Source organism: Eriocheir sinensis, chromosome 19 (genome assembly GCF_024679095.1).
Source record: "Eriocheir sinensis breed Jianghai 21 chromosome 19, ASM2467909v1, whole genome shotgun sequence".
In the NCBI taxonomy this organism is placed as follows: domain Eukaryota; kingdom Metazoa; phylum Arthropoda; class Malacostraca; order Decapoda; family Varunidae; genus Eriocheir; species Eriocheir sinensis.
The window spans coordinates 9,159,271-9,174,084 of record NC_066527.1 but is presented as its reverse complement, the minus strand read 5'-3'; the positions used below and the strand labels follow the sequence as shown (position 1 = coordinate 9,174,084).

The following is a 14,814-nucleotide window of genomic DNA, read 5'->3' as shown; positions in this document are numbered from 1 at the left end:
CTCTCTCTCTCTCTCTCTCTCTCTCTCTCAGGCCTAAAGATTTTTCCTGTAGGCCTAGGCTGGTGTCACACTATGTCACTCCCTTGGGTGTGGGGCAGGTGGGAAGGGTAAGACTTATATCCCTTTCTCTTCCTCTCTTCTCCTTCCTTTGGCTTTATCTGTCTTTTTCTCCCCATTCCTCTTCTTTTTAACTTTTATCTCACCTTCCTGTTTCTCCTTATTCATCATCTTCCTTTCTCCCATTCCCTTTCTCTTCCTCATTTCCTTTCCTTTCTCCCTTCTTCTCTTCGCCTTCCTTTGCTCTTATTTGTCTTTCTCCTCTCATTCCTTTCCTTATTTATTCTTGGCTTTCTTCTCTTTCATTCTTTTCATTTCTTTTCCTATCTCTCTTTCTTTTCACCCTCCTTTGCTTTCTTTCTCTTCCCATTCCTCTTCTTACTTATTCTTATCTTTGCTTTCTTTTCTTCTCTTTCATTCTCATCTTCCTTTACTCTCTCCCTTTCTCTTCTTTTTCCCCTCATTTGCTTCTATTTATCTTTCTTCTTCCATGTCAAACATTTTGTCGGAGTGGTAGTGGGAGAGCATGGTGCGGCGTTGCTGGACAGTGTCACCACGTGCCATAGACTTTGCGTCCCAGAGCTGAGGTAGTGGTCAGATAATGTACCAGCTAGCTACTTGGCAACTCCAGGGAAGAGGAATTCCACACACACATATATATTTTATTTCTTTTTCATTATTTTTGTTATTTTCTGTTAGAATTGATTGTTACTGTTAAGCACAAATGCATGCAAGACACATTTACTTTCTTACACAATAATAACATTGAAAGTCAAACAAGACACCGTATCATATATGACCTACATTATGAAAACTATTGCACAATTCCCAGGAAAAAAATAACACATATGCTGGCTAAAACGAGCCAGGACACAGTTACTCCTCAATGGTTAAATATCTTCTTCAGTTGAACATTCCTTAGCCTTGGGGGGGCAACATTTACATGAAAAAAATCTACAGAAGTATATACAGAATCCTTCTAGAGTTGCATAAATTGAGCACTTTCTTTTTCCTGATTTTTTTTAATGTAATGTTCTGAGTTGTAAGTTTTAAGCCTCCTAGCATCAGGGCATGCATCCTTTCTCTTCTCTTCAACCTCTATCCTATCCCTCCTCTACCACTCTACTCCACTCCTCTCTTCCTCCTTTCCTCCGCTCCAGTCATTACTCCCTCACTCCTACTGTTCCTCCTTCACTCCGTCCCTGCTACTTCCCTCTTCACTTTCACCCTTCATTCTTCTCCCTCCCTCGCTGTCTCCCATCACTCCATTCCTCCTCCCTCTCATTTTTCACTCCAGTCATTACTCCCTCGCTGTCTCCCATCACTCCATTCCTCCTTCCTCCCTCACCACATCCTCCCAGACATCACTATCTCCCTCCATTACTCCTATCTTCTTCATCACTTAAAATCCTACAACCCAAAGAGTCAGGAAGAAGCCAATCAGTCAACATACACAGGGCAGCTCCTTTTAACCATCACCACCTCTTCTCTTTTCCCTAGAATTCATATAAACTTGACTTGAAGATGCATAGCTTATTTCACACACCTCATTACGACTGTTTGTAGAATCAGTTTAGTCAGTGTGTATTAAATCTAATTTGAACTAACTTAAACTTATTGCTGGAAGTCCCACCCTTCTCATTTTATGTTAGAATTACCCCAGTTATCACTCCCCTTCTCACTCTGGCCATGCGTCCTTGCAGCATGGCTGGTCTATGGCTCATCCTAAAGGAGCTGAACCGCCGCCTCAGAGCGTACTGGAGCCAGCCAGCACATCGAGGGGGGGAGGAGCTGGTGCTTGGGGTGGCCTCCTCCCTCCCCACCCATGAACTCTTCTTTGAAATTGATGCTCACTTCCTACGCCGCAAGAAACACAAGGAGCTGGAGGTGGGTGGCAGGCGGGGTTAATTTAGATCAGGTAGTTTCAGTTAGATCTGATTTGGATAAGTTATGCAGAAAGATTGAATTCAAATGAGAGGAAGGTCTGTGACTGCTGTTGTTGTAACTGTTACTATTTTATGGAGGTAAATTTATTCAAATATAATTATCATAATCAAAGGGGAGCAAATTTTACATGAGAACAACTTTTAAAAGACTGCTCAATAAACACACTTTCCACCACCACCTTCCCTCCTCTGCCCCAAAGCTCCAGCTGGCGCGGCGCTCGGCTCAGTTCCGTGCCGTACAGAGGCGGCTGCTCACCAAGTTCAAAGACAAGACGCCGACGCCCCTCGCTAACCAGGACAGCCTGCTTGAGGGCACCTACAAGCAGATCCAGGTCACCGACGTCATCACAGACAACCTCAAGGTCAGCTGCCAAGGCAAAGCATTTGGGTCCATTTTTCCCTTCCCACAGAAGATAGGTTGAAAGTTTTGGCTGTCAAATTACTTTTTTTCTTCTACAAAGAAGGGCTATATGTAAAAAAAATCGGGTAGTGAAATTTGACCAGTCCCTTTTATTATAACAAAATACTGGTTAGAGGTTGATATGGAAGAGATTTGCCGATGTAATCGCTGTGGAATTAGTGGAAAAGAAAGGAAAGAAGCCAGATATTGCGACGGTGTATACACCTCCACCACACAAATGTGTTCACCTCAGGAATAGGATATTCTAACAAGTGATGTGATCAAAGTGCTGGAAAAACTTGCATGGAAGAGCAACTTTTTTTTCTTTTCTTTTTTTCACAGCAAAGGAAGCAGCTCAAGGGTGAAAAAAATCCCTCTAATCACCGCTCCTATAAAAAGTGGTATAGAGGAGTTGCCAAAAGAGAGGTCAATTTTGGGAGGAGAGGTGTCCTGATACTCCTGTCTTGAAGGAGGTCAAGTTGTAGGCAGGAGGAAATACAGACGAAGGAAGGCTGTTCCAGAGTTTACCAGTAAAAGGGATGAAAGAATGAAGAGGCTGGTTAACTCTTGCATAAGGGGTTTGGGCAGTACAGTCATCCCTCATTGTCAGGGTATTTTGCCTGGACTTTCGGCTGATGCGACGCGAACGGCGGGACTATAACCCTATGGGAAAATATGCATTTGGGGAAGTCACCTCTGACACGTCATATAAAACATGTTTTTTTCGTTCTTTTTAATGACTGAAATGAGACAAGCCCTTGTTAGACAACAATATGTAATCAACACTCACCTTGGGGTCAAAATTTAGTAGCACAGAAGACCCAAAAGTAGCCCAATTTGCGATAAGTAGCCCAATCTGGCAACACTGCAGTGTGGCGGCGCGTGAATTTTTTTTTTTTTAAGATAATGTTGCTATGAGAAAATCTCGACCAATAGCAGTCGTCCCTGAGTGAGCTGCTGGCCAATAGGAAAGCATGACGTCACAGTCTAACCGTGACGTCACTCAGGAGCAACCTAACGTCCATTGCCCCGCCTCCCTCCTCTCTGCCTCCCTCCCTCCCTCCTCTCTGCCTTCCTCCCTCCTCTCTCCCTTCCCCCCTCCTCTCTGCCTCCCTCCCTCCCTCCTCTCTGCCTTCCTCCCTCCTCTCTCCCTTCCCCCCTCCTCTCTGCCTCCCTCCTCCCTCCTCTGCCTTCCTCCCTCCTCTCTCCCTTCCCCCTCCTCTCTGCCTCCCTCCTCCCTCTCTCTGCCTTCCTCCCTCCCTCCTCCCTCCTCTCTGCCTCCTCCCTCCTCCTCTCTGCCTTCCCTCCCTCCCCCCTCTCTGCCTTCCTCCCTCCCTCCTCCTCTCTGCCTCCCTCCCTCCCACACTCTCCCTCCCTCCCTCCCTCCTCTCTGCCTCCCTCCCTCCCTCCTCTGCCTTCCTCCCTCTCCCTTCCCCTCTCCTCCTCTGCCTCCCTCCTCCCTCCTCTGCCTCCCTCCCTCCCTCCTCTGCCTTCCTCCTCCTCTCTTCCCCCCTCCTCTCTTCCCCCCTCCTCTGCCTCCCTCCCTCCCTCTGCCTCCCTCCTCCTCCTCCCTCTGCCTTCCTCCCTCCCTCTCTCCCTTCCCCCTCCCTCTGCCTCCCTCCTCCCTCCCTCTGCCTTCCTCCTCCCTCTCTCCCTTCCCCTCCTCTCTGCCTCCCTCTCTCCCTCTCTGCCTTCCTCCTCCTCCCTCTCTCCCTTCCCCTCCTCTCTGCCTCCCTCCCTCCCTCCTCTCTGCCTCCCTCCTCCCTCCCTCTGCCTTCCTCCCTCCTCTCTCCCTTCCCCCTCCCTCTGCCTCCCTCCCTCCCTCCTCTCTGCCTCCCTCCTCTCCCTTCCCCCTCCTCTGCCTCCCTCCTCCCTCCCTCTCTGCCTTCCTCCCTCCTCTCCCTTCCCCTCCCTCTGCCTCCCTCCCTCCCTCCCTCTCTGCCTTCCTCCCTCCTCTCTCCTTCCCCCTCCTCTCTGCCTCCCTCCTCCCTCCTCTGCCTCCCTCCCTCCCTCCTCTGCCTTCCTCCCTCCTCTCTCCCTTCCCCCTTCCTCTCTGCCTCCCACCCTCCCTCCTCTGCCTTCCTCCTCCTCTCTCCCTTCCCCTCCTCTCTGCCTCCTCCTCCCTCCTCTCTGCCTTCCTCCTCCTCTGCCTCCCTCCTCCTCCTCTCTGCCTTCCTATTTAGCGTCAATGCATCCGTATACTTGAAACTGGGGCCGCGTATATAAGTATAAGGGAGGTCACAATTAGTTGACCGCGAATACGCGAAACCGCGATGGGTGAGACCGCGAACGGCGGGGGGTGACTGTATAGGGATTAGCAATCATAGAAAGTCGAGCACAGTTGGGCTGCAGGAGGGAGGGAGGCATGCAGTTAGATTAACAAACCTACATCATACAACTGTACACTCCTACTGTCTTTCCTTCTCCCCCACCTGTACCTTCACCACAAGCCCACTTCCTCTTCTCACTATACCCTTGATTAGAAAATAAAAAAAATAAAAATAAAAAGTTCTGAAGGGCAACATTAAAAAATTGGTAGAAGATAGAAAGAGATGTGGGATTGCAGCAGAATTTAAGAGGTAGAAGACTGTCAGTAAGAAAAGGGAAGTTGATGAGATGAAGAGCCTTACGGCCATACCATACATCTCCCCCACCACCTTCTCCTTCCCCTTCCCCTTTTTGTTGGGCATTATAAGTGGACCCCAACCCCTTCCCTTCCTAGGGGTTGGGTTGGTAGCTTTTGCAGACACCTCTACATGGAAATCTTGATAATTGAAGCATTTTACACACATTAGTGTATAAAAGCGTACATAGCGTTAGTTAGTTAGTTAGTTAGTTGGCATCCCAGGAAGGTGGCCAGTGTTTCCACCGCTTCCTGCAGTCAGCCCAGAGTTCACATGTGCCCGCTGCTACCACTTCTCTGCCTTTCGCTACATCCCATCAAGCATGGAGCCATTAGAAAAGTAATCGAGCCCCATCGGAGCTATAACAAAAGACTACCTGATTGAGTTTATCAAGCAGGGTGTTGACATGGCAAGGGTTAAAGATCATGATACAACCCTAAAGTTTTTAACAACATTTTTAATCACTTATTTAAAAAACTTTTACCGATTCATATTAGATCAAATAAAAAAAAAAAATTTAATTCCTGGATCATTTGCTACCATATTACTGTTAGAAATATGGGATTGTCTCATAAAATATGCGAAGGGACTAACGAAGATGTGCCTGTCCCGACCCCTTGCCAGATTCCAACAATTTTGCCCTCCTACACCTTCCCTTCCTGTCCAGAAAAAAACCCTTCGAGTTTTATGGTAGCAGAAAATGGCCGAAGGGGTTGATTTATGGTACGGTCGTTAGACTCCGCTCTGTCCAAGAGAGCTGTGTGTGTGTGGAGACCCCCCCACACATGAGATGCATGCTCCATACAAGGGCAGACAAGGCCCCTGTATATACAGCATCTGTGTGGGGGAAAAGAATTGGCGGAGACGGTACAGACCACCCAACCTCGAGGAAGCTGATGCTGTTATTAGTTGGTGATTTCAGCTGCAGAGAGATTGTCTGGGAGATAATGGCAGCAAGTGATAATAAGAGATCAAGGGGTAGCATGTTAGTTAAGTTTGCTATGGAGAATATGTTAAACCAGTGGAACAACGAAACCACAAGAATTAGGCTAGAGGACGAATTCTCCAAACTGAACTTGATTTTAACTTAACTTCTGAAGATATAAGGGACATACATGCCTGTGTCCCATAGGAAAGAGTGAAAATATGATTATTGAAGTGTAGACTGCAGGGGCAGGATGGAAGAAGGGACAAGGCACACAAGAAAGGGAAATACAGTAGAACCGTGGTTTTCATGATTAATCCGTACAAAAAAGTCTGATGAAAACCAAATGTACGAAAACTGAAGCAATATTTTCCACAAGAAATAATGTAAATCCATTTAATCTGTTTCAGACACCCAAAAATATTAACAAAAAATACATTTTATAGAGAATAACTATAGTTTTACATAGAGAAAACAATAAGAAATAAATATAAATGATTAATGAGATTGATAAATGAGCAGTTAACATCACTCAATGAGAAACAAAGGCAGACTGACGGCCATATGCTTGTCCACTGATGCTTTCCGTCCTAGCAGTGATGCCAGATCGAAACCTTCCGTGAAACACTTATCTGGTAACACTGCGATCTAGAGCTTTCGGTTAACGTTATTAATTTAAGTACAAGCCACATATTTTCATCAGACTGTGTTATTTTCAGCAAAGCAGCCTGATCATTCCTTAATCTTTAAAATAACTGGGCTTCATGAGGTCAAATTCGCTGACTTCAATGCTGTATGTAGTCACATGGCCCTCCTCTTGTACGCAATAACAAGAACAATAGCCGCCCAAGAATAGCTTTTTGCACCCTGTATGTAAGCATATGTGGCTAAAATCCTTAATAATAGGCCAAAAGCATGTGAAATATACAACAGTGGGTTGGCAGTGTAGTGCGGCGACGGCCTGATGAGCGAGCCTCCCATAACCCATTCAGCGAATGGGGTACCTCTTTGGCCGACTTGGTAAGGAGTGGCTCTCCCGTCACGCTGGTCGCGGGTTCAATCCCAGGCAGCCGGGGAATACCCTCTCCTTGTTGTGATTAATTTCTCATGTGTTTCGATACACGCAGAGGACGTGTGGGACCGAGAGAGTAATAGAAAAAGAGAATAGAAAATCTCTTCATTAAAGTTTGCCCATGAACATGTAAACATCCTCTGTCCTTTGTACACAAGAAATCTGAGTAACTTCCCTATATAAACCTTCCTGCCCAGCACAGGAGATGATTATTGATGTAGTACTTACCTCATGTACGAAATATGGATGAGAAAACAGTCGAGTCCTTGGTTCAGCTGACGACATTGTTGGAACACGGTGTTGCCACTTCTATGTAAAAAGCGCATAGCTTGAGCAATTGAATATTTCGCAGTTCTACTTCTACTTATAAATAAACAAAATGTACTTATTATTCTGACAACATAATTCTCGCTCATACGTTTCACTTTATAGAACATATTTTAAGCTGTCAATAAACACAACGTTAATTTGCTTGAACACCAAAGTCTTATAAACGTGTTTGTATCTGTAACTTTTTCCTCGTATTCGGGTCAAGGTGAACTGACATTCACGTATTTTACGCCAATGAGAATATACTAGTACTGACGATATAATTCCTAATTATATCCCAATGGAAAGGTTCAAGGGAGGTCTGGAGATACCTTGGAAATGCTAAGTTTTCCTTCGAGGATGATGTTGGGAAACGAGCATACGGCTGTGAGTCACGAATGCATTGGATGCTTTGTGTGGGCGCTCGATTCTGAGAAATGAGTGGCTGAGTCACGCAGGCAGGCGGACGAGTTTGGTACGGACCGTTTTCAACTGTACGAAAACCGAGCAGATGTACGAAAACTGGGACAAAATTTTGACGAAAAAAGTCGTCAAAAAATGAATCGTACAAAAACCGAGGTTTGACTGTACATAAAACTGTGGAAAAGCTAATTCTACTGCCATATGGGAAAACTTTGGCAAGGTTGAAATAATTGCAGCAGAAAGTTTACAAAAAAAATATGATAAATTTTTGAAATTTTAGGACAAAGCAATTGATAAATATTGCTAAAATTCTTAAAGGGCTTGGTTTAGAAAACACACACACACACACACACACACACACACACATATTTAAGGCATGTCAAGTGTTCCCTTCCCTTTGATTTCCATTATGGAGCAGCACGCAGCAGGCCTTTTTCCTTTGTGTGGCATATAAATTTATTCCTCAATCAAAATTATCATAACCAAAGAGGAGATCAACTTTTACTAGAATATGTGCTGTAGATGAGCCAAGAATATACTGTACTAACATCATTAATATCAATGGTGCTCAATAAATACACTCTCCATCTACACCTTCCCTCTGCTGCCCCAAAGCTCCAGCCTCACTTACTATACAAGAAAAAAATAAATATAAAAACAGAACTTTGAGCATCTCCCTTCCACCTACTGTGCCAGGGCATGGAGGAGGATGGCTGTCAGCTGAGTTGTGTGGTGCATCTGGTGCTGGAGCTGACGCGCCTCGCCACGGAGATGTCAGACCAGGAATTTGCTCTCCTTTCTGCTGCCATCTCCCCAGTGGTTCACCTCTCCATGGAACAGGTGTGTGTGGGGGCTGGGAGGAGGCCAAGGGACGGGATGTGTGTGTGAGAGTGCTGGGAGGCTTGAGGGACAGGGTGTGTGTGTGTGTGTGTGTGTGCTGGGAAGCTTGAAGGACAGGGTGTGTGTGTGTGTGCTGGGAGGCTTGAGGATCAGGGTGTGTGTGTGTGTGTGTGTGTGTGTGTGTGTGTGTGTGTGTGTGTGTGTGTGTATGTAATTCACCTCTTGGTCTGCTGTGGGTCTCTCTTGAAACAGCCAGTTGTTCCCCTACGGAAGAGCACAGAGCTCATAGTACTGATCTTTGGGTAGGATTGAGACCACTCACACACAACACACCGCGACAACGAGGTCACAACTCCTTGCCTAACGTCGCGTACCTACTCACTGCTAGGTGAACAGGGGCTACACGTGAAAGAAGATAAACCCAACTTATCTTCACCCGGCCGGGAAATCAAACCCCGGTCCTTCTGGTTGTGAGGCAGACTCCCTATCCACTGAGCTACCGGGCCATGTGCTGAGAGGCTTGAGGGACAAGGCCGCCTACTCCATAACTCAATGAAGCTAAACTTTTTCACATCTCACCTACACGTGGTCGCCCTCAACTTCTTTCCACATCCTCTCGTTTCTCTCGTTCCACACACACAGGTCCTCTCTGTCCAAATGCTCCACTCCGCTCACCACCTTGTACACTGCTATCAGGACTCCTCTTTCTCTTCTCTCCAGGGTTGTGAGCCCCATGCTATTGAGTCTCTCCTCATAAGTTCGATCCCTAAGTTCCAGTACAATCTTAGTTGCCACTCTCTGCACTCTTTCCAGCTTTCTTATGTTCTTCTTTTTGTGAGGAGACCAGACCACTGCTGCATACTCCAACCTTGGCCTTATCATTGTAACTATTATTTTCTTCATCATCTCCTCGTCCAAATACACAAATGCCGTCCTTATGTTCTTCAGCAAATTCATAGTTTGTCCTGTTATCCTGTGTGTGTGTATGTGTGTGTGTGTGTGTCTGTGTGTGTGTGCTGGGAGACTTGAGGGACAGTGTGTGTGTGTGTGTATTTACCTAGTTGTATTTACCTAGTTGTAATTTTACAGGGCCTGGGCTTACGCTCATGTGGTCCCATCTCCGTATCTATAATTATCCAACTTTTTCTTGAAGCTCTGCACACTCTTTGCTGATACTATTTCTTAACTTAGTCTGTTCCAAACCTCCATATTTCTTTGTGGGAAGCTATGTTTCTTTATGTCTCTTGAGCATCTTCCCTTCCTCAACTTTTTACTATGTCTTCTAGTATTGCTGCTGGAAGGTTCCTCTCTTAGTAGCAATTTCTCGTTATCTACTTCTTCCATTTTACTCAATAGCCAATATATTTGTATTAGGTCTCCTCTTTCTCTTCTTTGTTCCAGTGTTGGCAAGTCCATTTCCTTTAGTCTCTCTTCATATGTCAGTCCCTCCAGTTCTGGAACCATTTTCGTTGCCATCCTCTGTATTCTTTCTAGTTTTTTTTATGTGTTTCTTCATATGTGGAAACCACACTGTTTCTGCGTATTCTAGTTTAGGTCTGATCATAGTAGTAATTAATTTTTTCATCATTTCTTTGTCCATGTAGTGGAATGCTATACCTATGTTTCTCACCATGTTATATGTATCACCGAAGATCCGATTTATATGACTTTCTGGTTGCATATAATCTTGCATTATTACTCCCAGGTCTCTCTCTTCATTTACTGTCTTTAATATTTCACCATCTCCCATTTTATATGTCCATTTTGGTCTTTCTACACTTTTTCCCATTTCCATACCATGACATTTCTTCACGTTGAATTTCATCTCCCATTTCTGGCTCCATTTCCAAATCTTGTTTAGGTCTTCTTGCAGCTCCTTGCAGTCTTCACTGTTTCTTATATGTCTTTGCAGTTTAGCATCATCTGCGAACAGGCTCATGTAGCTGTTTATTCCCTCTGGCATATCATTAATAAAGACTAGGAAGAGTACTGGTGCTAAAACCGACCCCTGGGGCACTCCACTTTCCACCGTTCTCCATTCCGATCTAGTGTCCTTAACCACGGTTCTCATCTCTCTTCCTCTTAAGTAGCTTTCCATCCAGCACTTCATTTTCCCTCTCAATCCTCCTTTATTTTCTAGTTTCCACAGCAGTCTTGAATGTGGAATTTTGTCAAATGCCTTCATTAAGTCTAGGTAAATGCAATCCACCCATCCGTCTCTTTCCTGTAATTTGTCCGTCACTCTTGAGTAAAAGCTCAGCAAGTTTGTCACACATGAGCGGCCTTTCCTAAACCCATATTGATTGTTTGTGATTAGATTATGTTCTAGAAATCTCATCCATTGTTCTTTTATTAATTTCTCACATATTTTACATACTGTGCTGGTCAGAGACACCGGTCTGTAATTTAGGGGTTCTTCCTTTTTTCCACTTTTGTATATAGGTACCACTTCTGCCCTCTTCCACTCCCTAGGCACTGTGCCAGTTTTTATTGAGCACCTAATGATGTCATATATCGGGCCGACTAACTCATTTCTGCACTCTTTAAGTATAAAACCTGAAACTCCATCAGGTCCCACGGCCTTCCCTTCTTCCAATTCCCCCAATAGTTTTTTATCTCCTCTTTATCTATTTTGATCTCTTCCATACATACATCTAAGTTGTTTTCTTGTGGATCATTAAATAATGATTCTTTGGTAAACACTGGCTGGAATTTTTTGTTAAATACTTCCGCCATGCCTTTGGGATCCTCGATCTCTACGTTCTCTTCAGTCAGTCTTTCAATTGTTTCTCTTGATTTAATTTTTCCATTTATAAATCTATAAAATAGTTTAGGTTGTTCTTTACACTTTTCCACAATATCCTTTTCATATCTTTTCTCTTCTTCCTTTCTCACTTTCACGTACTCATTTCTCGCTGCCTTAAAGTCTTCTTTGTTTCTTTGATTTTTGTTTCTTTTCAATCTTGACCACGCTTTGTCTCTCTTTTCTTTTGCCTTTGCACATCTTGCATTACACCAGTCCTTTTTAGCCCTCTCCCTCGGTCTGTATTTTGGTACGAACTTCATAACACCTGTGTTGTACGCCTTCATGAAAATGTCATACTTTCCTTGAACTTCACTTGTACTCATTAACTCTTTCCAATCCATTTCACCAAAAAACTTCTTGAGGTTTTCCTCCTCTGCTTTCCTATAGTTTAATCTATCGCTTCTATAAGTCTCGTCTTGCTCCCTTCCTCCCTCCTCCATTTCCATCTCTATGAGCACGTGATCACTTTTTCCCAGTGTGTGTGTGTGTGTGTGTGTGTGTGCTGGGAGGCTTGAGGGAAGGGTGTGTGTGTGTGTATTTACCTAGTTTTACCTAGTTGTGAAAAACAGGAAAAGAGGTGCACTAGGCTCATGCTGTCCCATCTCCATAACGCTCATTATCCAGTTTGGCTTTAAATTCATGAATCGTTTTTGCACACACAGTCTCCTTGTCAAGTCCATTCCATGTTGTTATGCTTCTGTATGGAAAACTGTATTTCTTGATGTCTCTCCTACAGTCGTTCTTCCTCAATTTCTTACCATTGCCTCTTGTCACACTCCTGTCACATTCCACTAGGTCTTCCGTGTCCAATTTCTCCAATCCCTCTTGTATCCTGTACAATGCTATTAGGTCCCCTCTCTCTCTTCTTCTCTCCAGTGTTGTTAGTCCTAATTTCTCCAGTCTTTCTTCATAAGTATGTTCTCTCAGAGTTTCCAGTAATTTAGTCGCTGCTCTTTGTATTCTTTCCAACTTTCTAATTTCTTTCTTCAATCTAGGTGACCACACTAATGCTGCATACTCCAGTCTTGGACATATCATCAGTGTTATTAGTTTCTTCACCATTTCTTCATCTAAGTATGTAAATGCTGCTTTTATGTTTCTCAGATGATTGTGTGTTTCCCCAGTTATCCAGTCTATATGATTTCCAAAGGATAACTTATCTGTTATCTCCCAGATCTTTTTCTTCAGTTTTTATCATGATTCTTTCATTACTCAGAGAGTAGTTCCCCGATATTCGTCTACTGCTCTTACCAAACTCTATCACGCAACACTTCTCTGTATTGAATGTCATTTCCCATTTGCGTGACCATTCACTTATTCTATTGAGATCTTGGCTCAGGGCTACACAGTCATCCTCATTAGCCACCCTCCTCATTATTTTAGCATCATCAGCAAACATATTCATATAGCTTGTCACCCCTTCTGTCATGTCATTAATATATATTACAAACATAATCGGAGCCAACACCGATCCTTGGGAGACTCCACTAGTCACTTCCATCCAGCTTGATTTATTATTCCTAATTACTGTTCTCATTTCTCTCTTCGTCAAAAAGTCCATAATCTAATCCAATATTGAACCACCCAGACCTCCAACATGATTAAGTTTCCATATTAATCGCTTGTGTGGTACTTTATCAAACGCCTTCTTTAAGTCCAGATACACACAGTCTGCCCAACCGTCTCTTTCCAGTATTATATCAATTACTCTTGAATAGAAGCTGATCAGATTAGTTACACAAGACCATTCTCCTCTGAATCCGAATTGGCTATTTGTTAATATATTGTTTTCTTTTAAATACTCCTCCACCCATCTGTTTTTTATAATTTTCTCACACATCTTTGCTACTACACTTGTTAATGACACTGGCCTATAGTGCAACAGGTCTTCCTTACTTCCTCCTTTATGTATTGGGACGATGTTAGCCCTCTTCCAGTCTCTCAGTACCTTCCCTTGTGCTAGTGAGACATTAATCAAGTTGCTCAACTTTTCAGCTATTTGCTGGTTACACTCTTTTAGCACCCAATTTGATATACCATCCGGTCCTGCTGATTTCCTCGCATCCAATTCTTCCAATAATTCTCTAACTTCATCTGCTGATGTTTGTATTCTCTCCAGACCCATGCACTCTATTCCCCGGCACTGCATCTACACCTTCACTCACTCTCCCTTGTGAACACTGTTTGGAAACAGTTACACATCACTTCTACTATTTCACTTATACTATCAAAAGTTTCACCATTAACTTTAACTTTTTGAATCTCATCTCTATTTTTCAACTTTCCATTTATGAACTTATAAAACAGTTTTGGCTGGTCTTTGCACTTATCTACAATATTTTCTCAAAATTCCTTTTTTCTTCTCTTCTTACTTTGACATAAGCATTCCTCTTCCTTTTGTACTCATTCCATGGATCCATCCTCCTATTTTTTCTCCATTTGTTCCATGCCTTTTCCTTTTCCTTCTTGGCGTCTACACACTTTCTATTGTACCACTTTTCTCTTGATTTCTGGCCTTCTTTCATCCTTGGTACCCACTTTTCCACTCCTTCGTTGTAAATCCGTAGAAAGATAGCCCATTTTTCCTCCACATTTTCAGCCTCAAAAAAAGTATCCCATTGTGCTTCCTCAAAATGTTTCCCAAGTTGTTCAAAATTTGCCTTATTAAAGTTAAACCATTCTTTCCTGTAGTCCTCATTCCTGATTATTTTACTTCCTTCTCGTAATATGTACTCGATAAGTACGTGATCGCTCTTCCCTATAGGGCTCTTATAGTTAATCTTCTCTATGATATCTGGTTCCCTGGTGATTATCAAGTCCAATCTAGATGGCTCGTCTTCTCCTCTGAATCTTGTATTTTTCTCCACCCACTGTGTGAGGACGTTTTCTATAACCAATTCCAAAACCTTGTTCCCCCATGAAGCTTCACTTCCTTATGTTGACCAATTTTCCCATGACACTTCCTTACAATTAAAATCTCTCATTATCAGAATCTTATCCTTCTCCTCCAGCAATCTCCTTAGGCAATCCAATGTGTCTTCCAGCTTCTTCTTGTACATTTCTTCTGTCCATGAATTGTTTTTTTGGAGGGACATACACCACTACGATATTTCTGCATCCTCCCTTTTGCAGTCATATTCCCATACTCAAGACCTCCGCTTCATCATCATCATTTCATCAACGCCTGCTCCTAAGAGCTCCCACCAGGGGATGGCCACGGCAGAAGAGCTTCCAACTTTCTCCCTCCTTGCCTGCTCAAAGTTTCTCAAAGATCTTTCCCCCCTCTCCCTAATGTACTCTTGCACCCTATCCCTCCATTTCACTGGAAGTCGTCCTCTAGCATTCCCTCCCTCTATCTCACTCACATACACCTTTCTGGTCATCTTACTCTCCTCCATTCGCTCCATGTGGC

The 14,814-nt window shown here is 43.8% G+C and overlaps 1 protein-coding gene across 2 annotated transcripts in view; it reads left to right on the top strand.

Moving 5' to 3' along the window:
- LOC127000659 (protein PTHB1-like) overlaps positions 1-14,814 on the top strand; it is a 99,042-nt gene that overhangs the window by 50,262 nt on the left and 33,966 nt on the right. For both annotated transcript variants that reach the window (XM_050864632.1, XM_050864630.1), the window contains 3 exons: positions 1,761-1,944; positions 2,204-2,365; positions 8,453-8,596. In XM_050864632.1, coding sequence (XP_050720589.1) covers positions 1,761-1,944; positions 2,204-2,365; positions 8,453-8,596 — 490 coding nt within the window. The remainder of the gene's footprint in view (positions 1-1,760; positions 1,945-2,203; positions 2,366-8,452; positions 8,597-14,814) is intronic.